This window comes from Bufo gargarizans, chromosome 4, assembly GCF_014858855.1.
Source record: "Bufo gargarizans isolate SCDJY-AF-19 chromosome 4, ASM1485885v1, whole genome shotgun sequence".
Taxonomy (NCBI): Eukaryota; Metazoa; Chordata; class Amphibia; order Anura; family Bufonidae; genus Bufo; species Bufo gargarizans.
Window position 1 is genome coordinate 288133918 of NC_058083.1, and position 14659 is coordinate 288148576.

Consider the following 14659-nt stretch of genomic DNA (forward strand, 5'->3'; position numbering starts at 1 on the left):
GTTTCTTTTGTTGTTACCATGGTTACTCTTCTTGCTGCTATGGAATTTAGTAAAGGAAGAGAAAGCAATATGAGCCTCCGTGTCTTGTGATAAAATCATTTGTTTTCTCTGTGAAGTGCTGCCCCCTTCCAGACACCCTAGGTATATGCCCTCACGTGCCTTGTTGTAAATACAGCCCTGAATACAGTATAACATCTGAATATCACTGGATATTAGTCTTAGTCGTTGATGAAAAATAAGACAAGCCAAGAACCTGTAAAGGTAGATGGCAGAAAATCATTGAAATCTCACATTTATCAGCTACTTTATTTCCTTTTGCAGGTGTCTTCTAAGTTCCGAAGTACTTTTGGCAAGCAAGACACCATGAAAACATTTCCAATGTATAATTCTGGAACGGAAACAAGTGATGGATGGGGATTTAGAGGTCCACATATGGCTTTCAAGAAAATATCTAACTGGCTTCCATTTGTAAAGGTAAAAAAAGTAACCTTAAAAATTATCCATCTTTTTAAGTACTTTAGAGGGAACCTGTCAGCGGTAAAAGCCATCCCACACCACCAGCAGTACCTTCAAGTAGCCGGCAGTGGGTTTCTAATGATGATTTTCTTACTGCATTCTGATGAGGCAGAAGTATGAAAAACGTTCTTTTATCCTCCGTCCGCACTATTTTACAGTCAGGCTTGAAGTCAAGGGGGCAGCGGCCTCCTTGCTTCATGTCAAGGTAACCGCGCCACCTTCCATGCCTCTTCGCTGTGACTGAGAGCGTTATGCCCAACAGCCGGCTGGCTATGCCGAACAGCTGCCTGTCAGTCACAGGAGAAGGGACAGGGAAGGAGGAGATTTATCATTCCCTTTACACCTGAAAAGTGCAGGTGCAACTTTTCAACTGCGACTCTTTAATAAATTGTCGCAGTCTTGATAAATCTCTCCCTCAGTCTCATTCTCTCAATTTTTATGGTGAGTCAATCGACCTCAGTATGTTTTTTGAAGCAAAGTTGATCATATGGTCAGGGGGTGTACACAAATCTCAAAGGACCCCAAACCAAAATTTAATATGTGTGCGACAACCGATCCCAGGCAATGCAAGCGCAAGAAGTGGAAGAAATTTCAATTAAAAAACATGTAATAAATAAAGTCACCCTCCATCTCGCCCACTTTATCCTACCTCTATGTCGGTAAAAGTGGAACAGGTGCTTCATAAATATGGTGCTCATTCTGATCACCATATTTCCCAATATATTTACACCAGACTGGCAAAAATACATTGATAACGGTAGTGTCTAAATTCCACGTGACACAAGGTTACGTAACATTCAAAGCCTCAGTTTCAAAGTCACCATGTGCCTCACCCTAAACACCACCAATAATGTTAGTTATTATTATTTATGTATTTATGTATTATATTACTAATCTTTATTACCACAGTGCGTGGGATGTAGATATTACCCTCCTGCTACATCCCACGGCTGCTTCAAACCCATGCGTGTCACTTGACCCTGTGAGATCATAAAGTCCCTACAGCCCATAGAGTTTCGACACAACCCTTCTATAATAAGTCTGGCTTCCTGCACCCACCACTAAGGGGGGATTGGTGCATAGGAATTTTTACAGTTACCATTTACTGGACTGGAAGCTGAAATACTGTAATCGCTTTACATTGAGCTCCCTCTAGTGGTGGCTGCTTGGAAGTGCATTGTTTTCATGCCAGGAAAAGAAGTTCAGCATTGGGCCCTCCTTTCTCCTAGGTCCCTTTCATGGTCTGCCTCTATTGAAGCTACATAATTTTTTTGGAGCTCCAGGATCTCTGGAATGGATCTGATTGGATGCTATGGCCAACTAAGCCAGTTTTCTTTTGCACCAGTTTTGATAAATCTTCCCCCAAATGCTATAAATCTACATGATATCTCCCTGGTAGAGTTGTTCTTTAATTCATAGCATATGACACTTTTACTGTGAATCAAGAAATCAAATGTGCTTAGAAATCAATAGCCTATATAAATGTATATGCATTGGCCATTGTATTTATGCATTTTTCTTCTAGATTAAACCTAAGCGTGATCCATGGCAGCAAAAATTTTTAGGAAAATTAAACCAGCACAAAAAAGTGGATGAGCTGCTGCGCCAGTCACCGTTTACAGAGGTACCGGAATACATGCACTTGCTTGGCTTGATGAACACATATTACATAAGTGCATAGACCTGAGACCTAATGTTACTGACAACTCTGTGTAGGTTACAAATGTAGAGACAGCGATGGAGGTTCTTCAGGAGTACGCTGCACGGGTATTACAGCCAAAGAATAATCATGAGTTAGCGGTAAAGAAATACAGTCGACCATATACCCCCTGGGTGAGTGAGTGTTTTACTTGTGTTGTGCATCATGGATCTGTAAAGATAGATAGATAGATAGATAGATAGATTATAGATATGATATTACTGCTTATCTAACAATATAATTTTTAGGATCAAAATGGTGGATTATCCCTACAGCAAACCAATGATAAGACTACAGACCTTGCAGGTCTTAGCAAGCGCCCTGTGTCTTCCAGGCCAAAGAAGGATATGGGGTATGTATTGTACTTGTTGCTTCAGTTACTATTGTGAGTCTGGGGCCTCATTCACACACCAATGAATCACGGACGTGTGCTGTCTATGTTCTCCACGGACAGCCACCACAGAGGGACAGCTTCTGGGGTGGTATTTCCGCTGCACTGTTGTATTTGGTTCTGTGGGATTGTATTAGCGACCCTTCCAACTTGTCTTGGTCCCATCTACTTGTGATGCCCCACCCTCAGTTTGGTCCAACCTACAAAATTGGGGCCAATTTTAGCTTTTTTCCAAGGCCATTTTAACTTCCCAGTCCATCCCTGGATGGAAATCACTGACCAAAACATTGACATGTGAATGAGGCATTACCATGATTTTCTGGAAAAGCAGACCACATGAACAAAGACTTCCTGACCAGTAGTGCCGATTACACAAAAACTATCAGTCTAAGGCAGTGTTTCCCAACCAGTGTGCCTCCAGCTGTTGTAAAACTACAACTCCTAGCATGCCCGCACAGCCAAAGGCTGTCCAGGCATGCTGGGAGTTGTAGTTTTGCAACAGCTGGAGGCACACTGGTTGGGAAACACTGGTCTAAGGTACCTACAGGCTCTGTTCCAATGAACCAGCACTGCTATTCAGAGTGCCTGCATGTATGACAGTGTGTGTATGTAAGAGTGCCTGCATGTGTGACAGTGTGTGTATGTAAGAGTGCCTGCATGTGTGACAGTGTGTGTATGTAAGAGTGCCTGCATATGTGACAGTGTGTGTGTGTAAGAGTGCCTGCATATGTGACATTGTGTGTGTAAGAGTGCCTGCATGGTGACAGTGTGTGTGTGTGTGTAAGAGTGCCTGCATATGTGACAGTGTGTGTGTAAGAGTGCCTGCATGTGTGACAGTGTGTGTGTGTGTGTGTGTGTGTGTGTGTAAGAGTGCCTGCATGTGTAACAGTGTGTGTATGTAAGAGTGCCTGCATGTGTGACAGTGTGTGTGTGTAAGAGTGCCTGCATGTGTGACAGTGTGTGTGTATGTGTGTAAGAGTGCCTGCATGTGTGACAGTGTGTGTATGTAAGAGTGCCTGCATGTGTGACAGTGTGTGTATGTAAGAGTGCCTGCATGTGTGACAGTGTGTGTAAGAGTGCCTGCATGTGTGACAGTGTATGTATGTAAGAGTGCCTGCATGTGTGACAGTGTGTGTATGTAAGAGTGCCTGCATGTGTGACAGTGTGTGTATGTAAGAGTGCCTGCATGTGTGACAGTGTGTGTGTGTGTGTGTGTGTAAGAGTGCCTGCATGTGTGACAGTGTGTGTGTGTAAGAGTGCCTGCATGTGTGACAGTGTGTGTGTGTGTAAGAGTGCCTGCATGTGTGACAGTGTGTGTATGTAAGAGTGCCTGCATGTGTGACAGTGTGTGTGTGTAAGAGTGCCTGCATGTATGACAGTGTGTGTATGTATGAGTGCCTGCACGTGTGACAGTGTGTGTGTGTGTAAGAGAGCCTGCATGTGTGACAATGTGAGTAAGTAAGAGTGTCTGTCAAGAGAGGCCGACGGAGGGCGTCTTGTTCCCTGCGCCGCCGTCGGCCCCCGATCTTGCGGCAGCCAGGATATTCATGTCTCCTGGCTGCGCTCTCCTGTCTGTGGCGTCCCGGTTGCCATGGTGACGGCGGAGGCGGGAGGTTCGGCCACACTCCTCCTCCTCCTGCAGGAGCGGCCGACGCGCCCCGTCGCTATGGGGACCAGCTGGGGCTACTGTCAGGGAGGAGGGAGTCCATGCTTGGCTACTGTCAGGGAGGAGGGATCATGTGATGCTGGCCACGTCACATGACCCCTTCCCTCCACTATTTAAACAGGCAACCTGCTGGCCACAGGTTGCCTGTGATTTTTGTCCCTTAGGCTGTATATTATTATTGTTATTAAGCTGACCTCTGGACCTGAACCTTGACGCTACCTCTCAGATTTTGACCTCTGCTTGCTTTTGGATTTTGTCTTTGCCTCTTCCCTGGTACTGACGTGACCTCCTGGACTGACCTCGGCTAGTTGACCCGCCTCTCCCTTTAGTTTTTGGTGGTACCTTGTTCCACCTCTCTGTCCGCTCGAGTGCTACCTCTCATTGGCTGTCCGCTTCCCTGCTGTCTCTATCTCTCTGCTTGCACTTACACAGGTCAGGGACTGTCGCCCAGTTGCGCCCCGTCACCTAGGGCGGGTGGTGCAAGTAGGCAGGGACAGGGGACCGGGTGGCAGCTCAGGGGGTGCACCTCCGCTCTATCTTGATACCCGTGACGCTACCACGTGACAGTGTCTGCATGTATGACAGTGTGTGTAAGTGTCTGCATGTATGAAAGTGTGTGTGTGTATGTAAGAGTGTCTGCATGTATGACAGTGTGTGTATGTAAGAGTGCCTGCATGTATGACAGTGTGTGTATGTAAGTGTCTGCATGTATGACAGTGTGTGTATGTAAGAATGCCTGCATGTATGATAGTGTATGTATGTAAGACAGTGTGTGTATGTAAGAGTGCCTGCATGTGTGACAGTGTGTGTGTATGTGTGTAAGAGTGCCTGCATGTGTGACAGTGTGTGTATGTAAGAGTGCCTGCATGTGTGACAGTGTGTGTATGTAAGAGTGCCTGCATGTGTGACAGTGTGTGTAAGAGTGCCTGCATGTGTGACAGTGTGTGTAAGAGTGCCTGCATGCATGACAGTGTGTGTATGTAAGAGTGCCTGCATGTGTGACAGTGTGTGTATGTAAGAGTGCCTGCATGTATGACAGTGTGTGTATGTAAGAGTGTCTGCATGTATGACAGTGTGTGTATGTAAGAGTGCCTGCATGTATGACAGTGTGTGTATGTAAGTGTCTGCATGTATGACAGTGTGTGTATGTAAGAATGCCTGCATGTATGATAGTGTGTGTATGTAAGACAGTGTGTGTATGTAAGAGTGCCTGCATGTATGACAGTGTGTGTATGTAAGAGTGCCTGCATGTAAGACAGTGTGTGTATGTAAGAGTGCCTGCATGTAAGACAGTGTGTGTATGTAAGAGTGCCTGCATGTATGACAGTGTGCGTATGTAAGTGTCTGCATGTATGACAGTGTGTGTATGTAAGAGTGCCTGTATGTGTATGACAGTGTGTGTATGTAAGAGTGCCTGCATGTATGACAGTGTGTGTATGTAAGAGTGCCTGCATGTGTGACAGTGTGTGTGTATGTAAGTGTCTGCATGTATAAAAGTGTGTGTATGTAAGAGTGCCTTCATGTGTGACAGTGTGTGTATGTAATAGTGCCTGCATGTCTGACAGTGTGTGTATGTAATAGTGCCTGCATGTATGACAGTGTGTGTATGTAAGTGTCTGCATGTATGACAGTGTGTGTATGTAAGTGTCTGCATGTATGACAGTGTGTGTATGTAAGAGTGCCTGCATGTATGACAGTGTGTGTATGTAAGTGTCTGAATGTATGACAGTGTGTATATGTAAGAGTGCCTGCATGTATGACAGTGTGTGTATGTAAGTGCCTGCATGTATGACAGTGTGTGTATGTAAGTGTCTGCATGTATGACAGTGTGTGAATGTAAGAGTGCCTGCATGTATGACAGTGTGTGAATGTAAGAGTGCCTGCATGTATGACAGTGTGTGTATGTAAGAGTGCCTGCATGTATGACAGTGTGTGTATGTAAGTGTCTGCATGTATGACAGTGTGTGTATGTAAGTGTCTGCATGTATGACAGTGTGTGTATGTAAGAGTGCCTGCATGTATGACAGTGTGTGTGTATGTAAGAGTGCCTGCATGTATGACAGTGTGTGTATGTAAGAGTGCCTGCATGTATGACAGTGTGTGTATGTAAGAGTGCCTGCATGTATGACAGTGTGTGTATGTAAGAATGCCTGCATGCATGATAGTGTGTGTACGTAAGAGTGTCTGCATGTACGACAGTGTGTGTATGTAAGAGTACATGCATGCATGACAGTGTGTGTATGTAACATTGCCTGCATGTATGACAGTGTGTGTATGTAAGAGTGTCTGCATGTATGACAGTGTGTGTATGTAAGAGTGCCTGCATGTATGACAGTGTGTGTATGTAAGTGTCTGCATGTATGACAGTGTGTGTATGTAAGTGTCTGCATGTATGACAGTGTGTGTATGTAAGAGTGTCTGCATGTATGACAGTGTGTGTATGTAAGAGTGCCTGCATGTATGACAGTGTGTGTATGTAAGAGTGCCTGCATGCATGACAGTGTGTGTATGTAAGAGTGCATGCATGTATGACAGTGTGTGTATGTAAGAATGCCTGCATGCATGACAGTGTGTGTATGTAAGAGTGCATGCATGTATGACAGTGTGTGTATGTAAGAGTGCCTGCATGTATGACAGTGTGTGTATGTAAGTGTCTGCATGTATGACAGTGTGTGTATGTAAGAGTGCCTGCATGTATGACAGTGTGTGTATGTAAGAGTGTCTGCATGTATGACAGTGTGTGTATGTAAGTGTCTGCATGTATGACAGTGTGTGTATGTAAGAGTGTCTGCATGTATGACAGTGTGTGTATGTAAGAGTGCCTGCATGTATGACAGTGTGTGTATGTAAGAGTGCCTGCATGCATGACAGTGTGTGTATGTAAGAGTGCATGCATGTATGACAGTGTGTGTATGTAAGAATGCCTGCATGCATGACAGTGTGTGTATGTAAGAGTGCATGCATGTATGACAGTGTGTGTATGTAAGAATGCCTGCATGCATGACAGTGTGTGTATGTAAGAGTGCCTGCATGTATGACAGTGTGTGTATGTAAGAGTGCCTGCATGCATGACAGTGTGTGTATGTAAGAGTGCATGCATGTATGACAGTGTGTGTATGTAAGAATGCCTGCATGCATGACAGTGTGTGTATGTAAGAGTGCCTGCATGTATGACAGTATGTGTATGTAAGAATGCCTGCATGCATGACAGTGTGTGTATGTAAGAGTGCATGCATGTATGACAGTGTGTATATGTAAGAATGCCTGCATGCATGACAGTGTGTGTACGTAAGAGTGTCTGCATGTATGACAGTGTGTGTATGTAAGAGTGCCTGCATGTGTACAAGTGTGTGTATGTAAGAGTGCCTGCATGTGTACAAGTGTTTGTATGTAAGAGTGCCTGCATGTGTACAAGTGTGTGTGTGTGTATGTAATAGTGCCTGCATGTGTGAGGCTGGTCTTCTTAATGAGGTTACCTTGGAATAACCAACTTTTCAGTGATGCCCACAACCTGCCTCCTTTTTTGAAAGATTCATACTTACCTGCACCCGCGTGATCATCTTCTGGTTCCCGACTTGTTTACTTCTGGCATAGGCAGGGTCACATGCTCCTCTGCAGCCAATGACTGGCTTCAGTGTTGATGTGTCACTTATGAACATGTTGCTGCTGAAGCCAGTGGTTGGCCACAGTGGAGCAGGAGGCTATGCACATACTGGGGAGGAAGAAAACAAGCTGAGAACTGACAGATGGACACACCGTAGCCAACACACAGGACTGGAGCTGTGTTGAACAGGTAAGTATGAATATTTCAATAGAGGAGGCCAGCTGTGTATGGACACTTAGTGGCTGGTAATGCAACATGGGAAAAATAGCATGCTAAGAGGTATCTCCCAGGGAAAGGACCTGTCTCATACCAGCTGGTCTCCTTAAGGAGAGGCAATATCCCACCATCACCACTATAACTGCATCCAGGGCTTCAAGTCCTTATAGTAGGATGTTTGACTGACATGTCACAATAGTTAATGGTTAATTGTCAATAAAAGCTTGTATAATGACTGGGATTGCATATGGTATTGACTGTACTCATTTGGCTTTAATAAGGTACAGTTACCAGAACACCCTACAATTACTGGGATTGGATGAGGCAGAAGATAACAGCAGAGACCCAGTACTGATGAAAGGAGCCTACTTATCTCTTCTCTATCTGCGTCATCTGAGGCTGAGGGATCTTCAGGTAAAATATGATTTCATTCTTGGCACAAGCAGACATGGAAATGAGAAGGTTCCATGATCCGTGGTAAACATGCAGAACAATGACAGCTGAAGTTATTTCTCAAGAATTATATCCTCCTGGTCTCCACATGCAAAACAGGGGAAAACTGTATTAGAATTGGGGTCATTGACTCCAGTATCTGCTTATATTCAGATAAGGAGGTGTTAAAGTCTGACTGGTTCTTCAGCTTGTGTCAGTAAACAGTAGGGGGTGCTGTTTAGATGACAACCACATCTGTTATAGAGCACTGAAATATACAAATCCTCTAAACTAAACTAAATGGGTAATATACAACAATCTTTCAAAAACAAAGTTGGGAGGCTGTATAAAATGTTAATGAATGTAAATAAAACCAGAATGCAATGATTTGCAAATCTAATAGAACCATATTTTATTTACGGTGGATCATAGAACCCATATCAGATGTTGAAAGTGAGACATTTTGCTATTTCATGAAAAAAAAATTGAACTCATTTAGAATATTTGGCAGCAACACATCTAAAATAAAAAGGTGGGACAGGGGCACCAAAAGGCTGGAAAGGTAAGTGGCACTGATAAAAAAAAAAACTGCTGTAAAAGCGAATAGCTACTAAGTCACAAGACTGGGTATGAAAGGGGTATGTAAAATTGCAAAGAGTTTGAATATCTCCCCATCCTACAGTACATAATATCAGCAAAATATTCAGAGAATCTGTAGAAATCCATGTGCACAAGGGAAAAGGCTGATGGTCAATATTGGATGCACACGATCTCTGACGGCATGATTCTGTACTGGAAATCACTGCACTCGGAAATGCTTCCAGAAATCATTGTCTGTGAACACAATTCATAGTGAGATATACCATGCAATGAAGAGGCCATATGTCAACACCATCCAGAAACGCCACCGTCTCCTCTGGACCAAAGCTAATTTAAAATGGACTGCGGTCAGATTAATCAAATCTTTTAATTCTTTCTGGAAGCCATGAGTGCTGTGTCCTACAGACTTAAGAGGAGAGGAACCATCCAGCTTGTTATCAGCACACAGTTCAAAAGCCTGCATCACTGATGGTATAGGGTTACATTACTGCCTTTGGCGTGGGCTGCTTACAAGTCACTATTATGTGTGAGAGGATGTATGGAGCAGGCCTCTGCAGCGGGTACGCTCCATACTTAGCGGGTTCTGGCTGTACCATACAGCTGGCACCCACCCACGTTGACAGGAAGTGACGATCACTCCTCCCCTGTCATTTAACCCCTCAGGTGCCGCGATCAACTCTGATCGCAGCAATTGTGAGTGAAGGCAGAGGAATTCGGCTCCCTCTGCCTTCCAATCGGAGCCCCCGCAGTGAAATCGTGGTGCTCCGATCAGTTGCCATGGCAGCCTGTAATGACCGGTGTCACGCACAGGGAGGGAGAAGGGAAGGCCCTGCCCAAGGGAGAGGGAAAGGTGGTGACCCCTGACTCACCTTGCGGCTGGCACCTGACTGCCATGACGTCCCTAGACGGGTTCCTCACTCGTACGCCTATCACGTGCCTAAACCCTGGCTTTCCCTCAGATGGGCCCTAGGTAGTGAACGGGGCGGTGGGATCACTAGTCCGCACCACTGACACTAAGAGGAAAACACCAAGGAGAGGACAGACAATACAGACAAACATATAATCCCAGGTGGGCGACAACAGCCGACCACAAAGGCCCAACAGGGATCCGGAGGGTAACGTTCTGGAACAACAACCAGGGAACGCAGCAACACAGCTCCAGTGGGTCAGTATAGAAGTCCAGGCAGGAAGCTCTATATCTGGCAACCAGAGAAGTGTGAGAGGGGAATATAAGGAGGTTGGAAGTGACAGACAAGAAACAGCTGAGGAGAAGGAGCTACGGATCCCTGAGTGAGACAAAAAGGGTTGCAAAGCAAACCCAGAAAGCTACCATAACGAAACAGCCCTATCTTTCTACATAGAGCGCGCAGCCACCCGCTGCAACTTCCTGACCCCGGGTGTAACGGAGTCAGGCGTGGTTCTTGACACCCTTGTGACACAGCCTGGACGCCGCTGAAGCAATCCAGGCCTGCCATGGCTTTCTCTATACTGAGCTATGCACAAGGCATAGCTCAGAATGGAGAGTGTAAAAATCCTATTCACCCTAACTGATCTCTATTAGGGTGAATAGGAGAGGAGATCAAAAGATCCCACACACTAAGCCCCTAAGGGGTCCAATAGTTTTAAAAAAAAGTGAAAAAGATTTTTAAAAACCCACCAATATATTAAAAGTTTAAATCACCCCCCTTTCCCACTTTTACATATAAAATTATATAAACAATTAGAAAAATAATCATATTCGGTATTGCCGACTCAACTATTAAAATATTTTAAAAAATCCTGTACGGTGAACTCTAACGGAAAAAAATGAAAAGCACACGATTCACCCTTTTTTTGTCATTTTGTCCCTCTAAAAAATGTAATAACAGTGATCAAAAAGACGTACATAACACAAAATGGTACTAATAAAAAATACAGTTTGTTATGCATAAAAAACAAGCCCTCTTACAGCTCTGTAGACCGAAATATAAAAGAGTTATGGCTGTCAGAATATGGCAATGCAAAGAAAATTTAGATTTTTATTTTTTATTTTTTTGAAGTAGCAAAACAAAAACAAAAAATATACAAGTTTGGATTGGCCGCATTTGTATTGAGCAGCAGAATAAGGCCTCTTTCCCACAGGCGTGTGCGCCCCGTTGCCGTATTGCGGACCGCATTACACGGGCACCGTTCCGTGGGCATTCCGCATCACGGATGCGGACCCATTCACTTTAATGCGTCCACAAATCCGGAGATGCGGAATAGTACAGAACGGAAGCACGGAACCCTACGGAAGCACTACGGAGTGCTTCCGTGGGGTTTCGTCCCGTACTTCCGTTCCGCAAAAAGATAGGACATGTCCTATCTTTTTGCGGAACGGCAGATCGCAGACCCATTCAAGTGAATGGGTCCGCAATCTGCTGCAGCATTTTGCGGCCCGCAGCACGACCACGGGGCACACACGCCCGTGGGAAAGAGGCGTAAGGATGTCAGGTAATTTTTACTGCTCAGTGAACACTGTGATGTCAAGACCACAAAAACCTTGGCGGAATTCTGTTTTGTTTTGTTATTTGAATTTAGTCACACAAATATTTTTTTTCCCGTTTTCCAATACAAGATATGGTAAATTAAATGGTGGCAATAAAAAATGCATCTTGTCCCGCAAAAGAATGCCCTGGTATAGCTATGTGAACGGATGAAAAATAAAAAAAGTTATGGTTATTGGAATGTGGGGAGGAAAAATCCCCAAAAAATAAAAATAGGCCTCGACCTTAAGGGGTTAATGCTGAACAGTATATACAGAGGTTTTAAAACCGCATATGCTTCTATCCAAATTCCAGACGTCTCTTTAAGGTAAGGCCTTGCATATTTTAACAAGACTATGCTAAAGAACGTACTGCATCCATCACAACAGCATGAGCTCACAGAAGAAGAGTCCGGGTGCTGAACTGGCCTGTCTGCAGTCCAGACCTTTCACCAATAGAAAACATTTTGCGCATCATGAAATGAAAAATCTGGCAAAGAAGCAGATAGGAATTGGACAACCTTCCTCTCCCAGAACTTCAGCAATTGGTCTCCTCACTTCACAGACGTTTACAGACTGGAAGAGTAAGGGCTCTTTCACGCGAGCAGATGACGTGCGGGTAATCCTCTGCGTGAAAGAGTGCCAAGCCCCGCTCCGGACAGCACAGACACGGAGCAGTAACATGATTGATAATGCTCCGTGCCTCTCTGTGATCTTTTTACTACAAAATCACGGTGACAACTTTATCTCACTGTGATTTTGCAGTAAGAAGATCACATAGAGGCAAAGAGCTTTATCAATCATGTTGCTGCTCCGTGTCTGTGCTGTCCGGAACGGGGCTTGACTCTCTTTCACGCAGCGGATTCACATCATCCGCTCGTGTGAAAGAGCCCTGACGCTGGGTTCACACCTGAGCGTTCGGGATGTCGCGCTCTGTATGCGCGATTGTACCGGCATTTGCAATCGCGCATACAGAGACAAGCGAACGCCCATTGTCGCGCGTTCCCGAAAGTCTATGTACGGGAACACGCGACAAGACGCCCCAAAGAAGCTCATGTACTTCTTGGGGCGTCGGGCGTTTTACAGCGCGATCGTACGCGCTGTAAAACGCCCAGGTGAGAACCATGCCGATAGGGAATCATTGGTTTCTCCTTGTTGAGCGTTTTACAGCACGTAGGAACGCGCTGTAAAACGCTCAGGTGTGAACCCAGCCTAAGGGATGCTACACAATGGTAGACATGCCCCTGTCCCAACGTTTTTGAGATGCGTTGCTGCCATCAAGTTCTAAATTAGTTATTTTTTTCATGAAATTGTAAATGTCTCCCTTTCAACATCTGATATGTGTTCTATGGCCTATCGTGAATAAAATATGGGTCTATGGGATTTGCAAATCATTGTATTCTGTTGTTATTTAAAGTTTACACAGTGTCCCAACTTTTATGGAATTGGGGTTGTATTTCGCTGTCTATTTTTGGAAGCATACAGGCGAGTACTTATATTGTATGGAAACAAAGTATTGGGACACACCTCTAAATCATTGAATTCAGCTGTTTCATTCAGTCTCATTAGTGCAGGTACGGATGTAGCAGGGTTAACACACATGCCTTATGAGACATGTTATCTAAACTAAATGCAACTAAATGCCTTAAGCAATTGCTTTTCAATGGCTTTTGTTTCAAGATAACGCCATGAGTTAAGAAATTTTAGTTAAGAGTGTGTGTTACCCCTGCTACATCTGTATGTAACCTCAAGCACCTAGCCATGCAGTCTGCCTTTACAAACAAGTGCAAAACAATGGGTCCTTCTAAAGAGCTCACTCAATTCCAGCGTGGTACTGTGTCACTCCAAGAAATGTCTTCCCTTCTAGATATTCCACCATCAACTGTGAGTGGTATTATTGTAATTGGAAGTCTTAAGCAACCACAGAGCAGGGTCGCCGAGTGCTGTGGCACTTTGGGGGAGATTTGTCAAAACTGGTGTAAAGGAAAACTGTCTTAGTTGCCCATAGCAACCAATCTGATTCCACCTTTCATTTTTCAAAGCTGCTTTGGAAAGTGAAAGGTGGGATCTGATTGGTTGCTCTGGACAACTAAGCCAGTTCTCCTTTACATCAGTTTTCATAAATCTCCCCTACAGTGCAGAAAAATCGCTGACTCAATAACTGCAGCGTTCCAAATCTCCTTTGACATTAACATCAGCATAAAACCTTTGCACCAGATGTTTCATGGCATGGGTTTCCATGGTCGAGCAGCTGCATGCAAGCCTTTCATAATGCCAAGTGTTGGATGGAGAGGTGCAGAAAAGGCTGCCACTGGACTCTGAAGCAGTGGAAACGTTCTGTGGAGTGATGGATCACATTTCTCTTTCTGGTAGTCTGATGGGCGAGTCTGGCTTTGGTGAATGCCAGGAAAACATAAGGAGTGTTAATGCTGTGTGGTTGTTTTTCAGGGGTTGGCTTAGATCCCTTAGTTCCTGTTAAAGGATAACAGTATATTTTTTTGGGAGTATTGGATTGTGGTGATTAATATCTCCTTGGTGGCCCTATTTAAACTTTTCACTGTGTATTCAATTACCCCTTAATTCCACATTTTTGTTCCCTGTACTGCCTACTTTTACCTGTGCTTAAAATTGGGTTGCTAGGCATGGTCCGTCTATGTGTTGAAGGACGGAGGATGCAGAAGCAGGCGGCGTGCAAGGTCACATTACTGACGGCCAGGGACTGTAAGTAAATGATTAAAGCCAGGTCCTCCCCAGCAGCTGATAACAGTGCCTGGGCTGTGTGCACTTCTCCCTGTCCCTGCACTTGGCAGACGCTCCCTCACTCAGCAGACTGGGACAATGCAGAGTAGAAGCAGCGCAGACCAGGGAAGGGAGATCTGCCGTCTGCTCGGTGTATAAATGACAGCAACATGTGGTAAGAGGACCCCTTTGTGCTGCAGGAGATTAACCCTTTAGGGGGGGCTCTGGTTACTGACACTTTTGGGGGGCTATTGATACTGGCTAGTGAGGGCAGGCGGGATTAGCCTCAGGGT

General features: G+C 44.8%; 1 protein-coding gene across 1 annotated transcript in view; it reads left to right on the top strand.

Annotated features, from left to right (window-relative positions):
- Positions 1–8563, top strand: part of LOC122935379 (putative uncharacterized protein C6orf183) — a 32472-nt gene extending 23909 nt beyond the window's left edge. Inside the window, exons 10-14 of the mRNA XM_044291150.1 lie at positions 322–474; positions 2042–2140; positions 2233–2349; positions 2464–2567; positions 8374–8563. Of these exons, the coding sequence (XP_044147085.1) occupies positions 322–474; positions 2042–2140; positions 2233–2349; positions 2464–2567; positions 8374–8563 (663 nt within the window). The remainder of the gene's footprint in view (positions 1–321; positions 475–2041; positions 2141–2232; positions 2350–2463; positions 2568–8373) is intronic.
- Positions 8564–14659: the final 6096 nt, after the last annotated feature.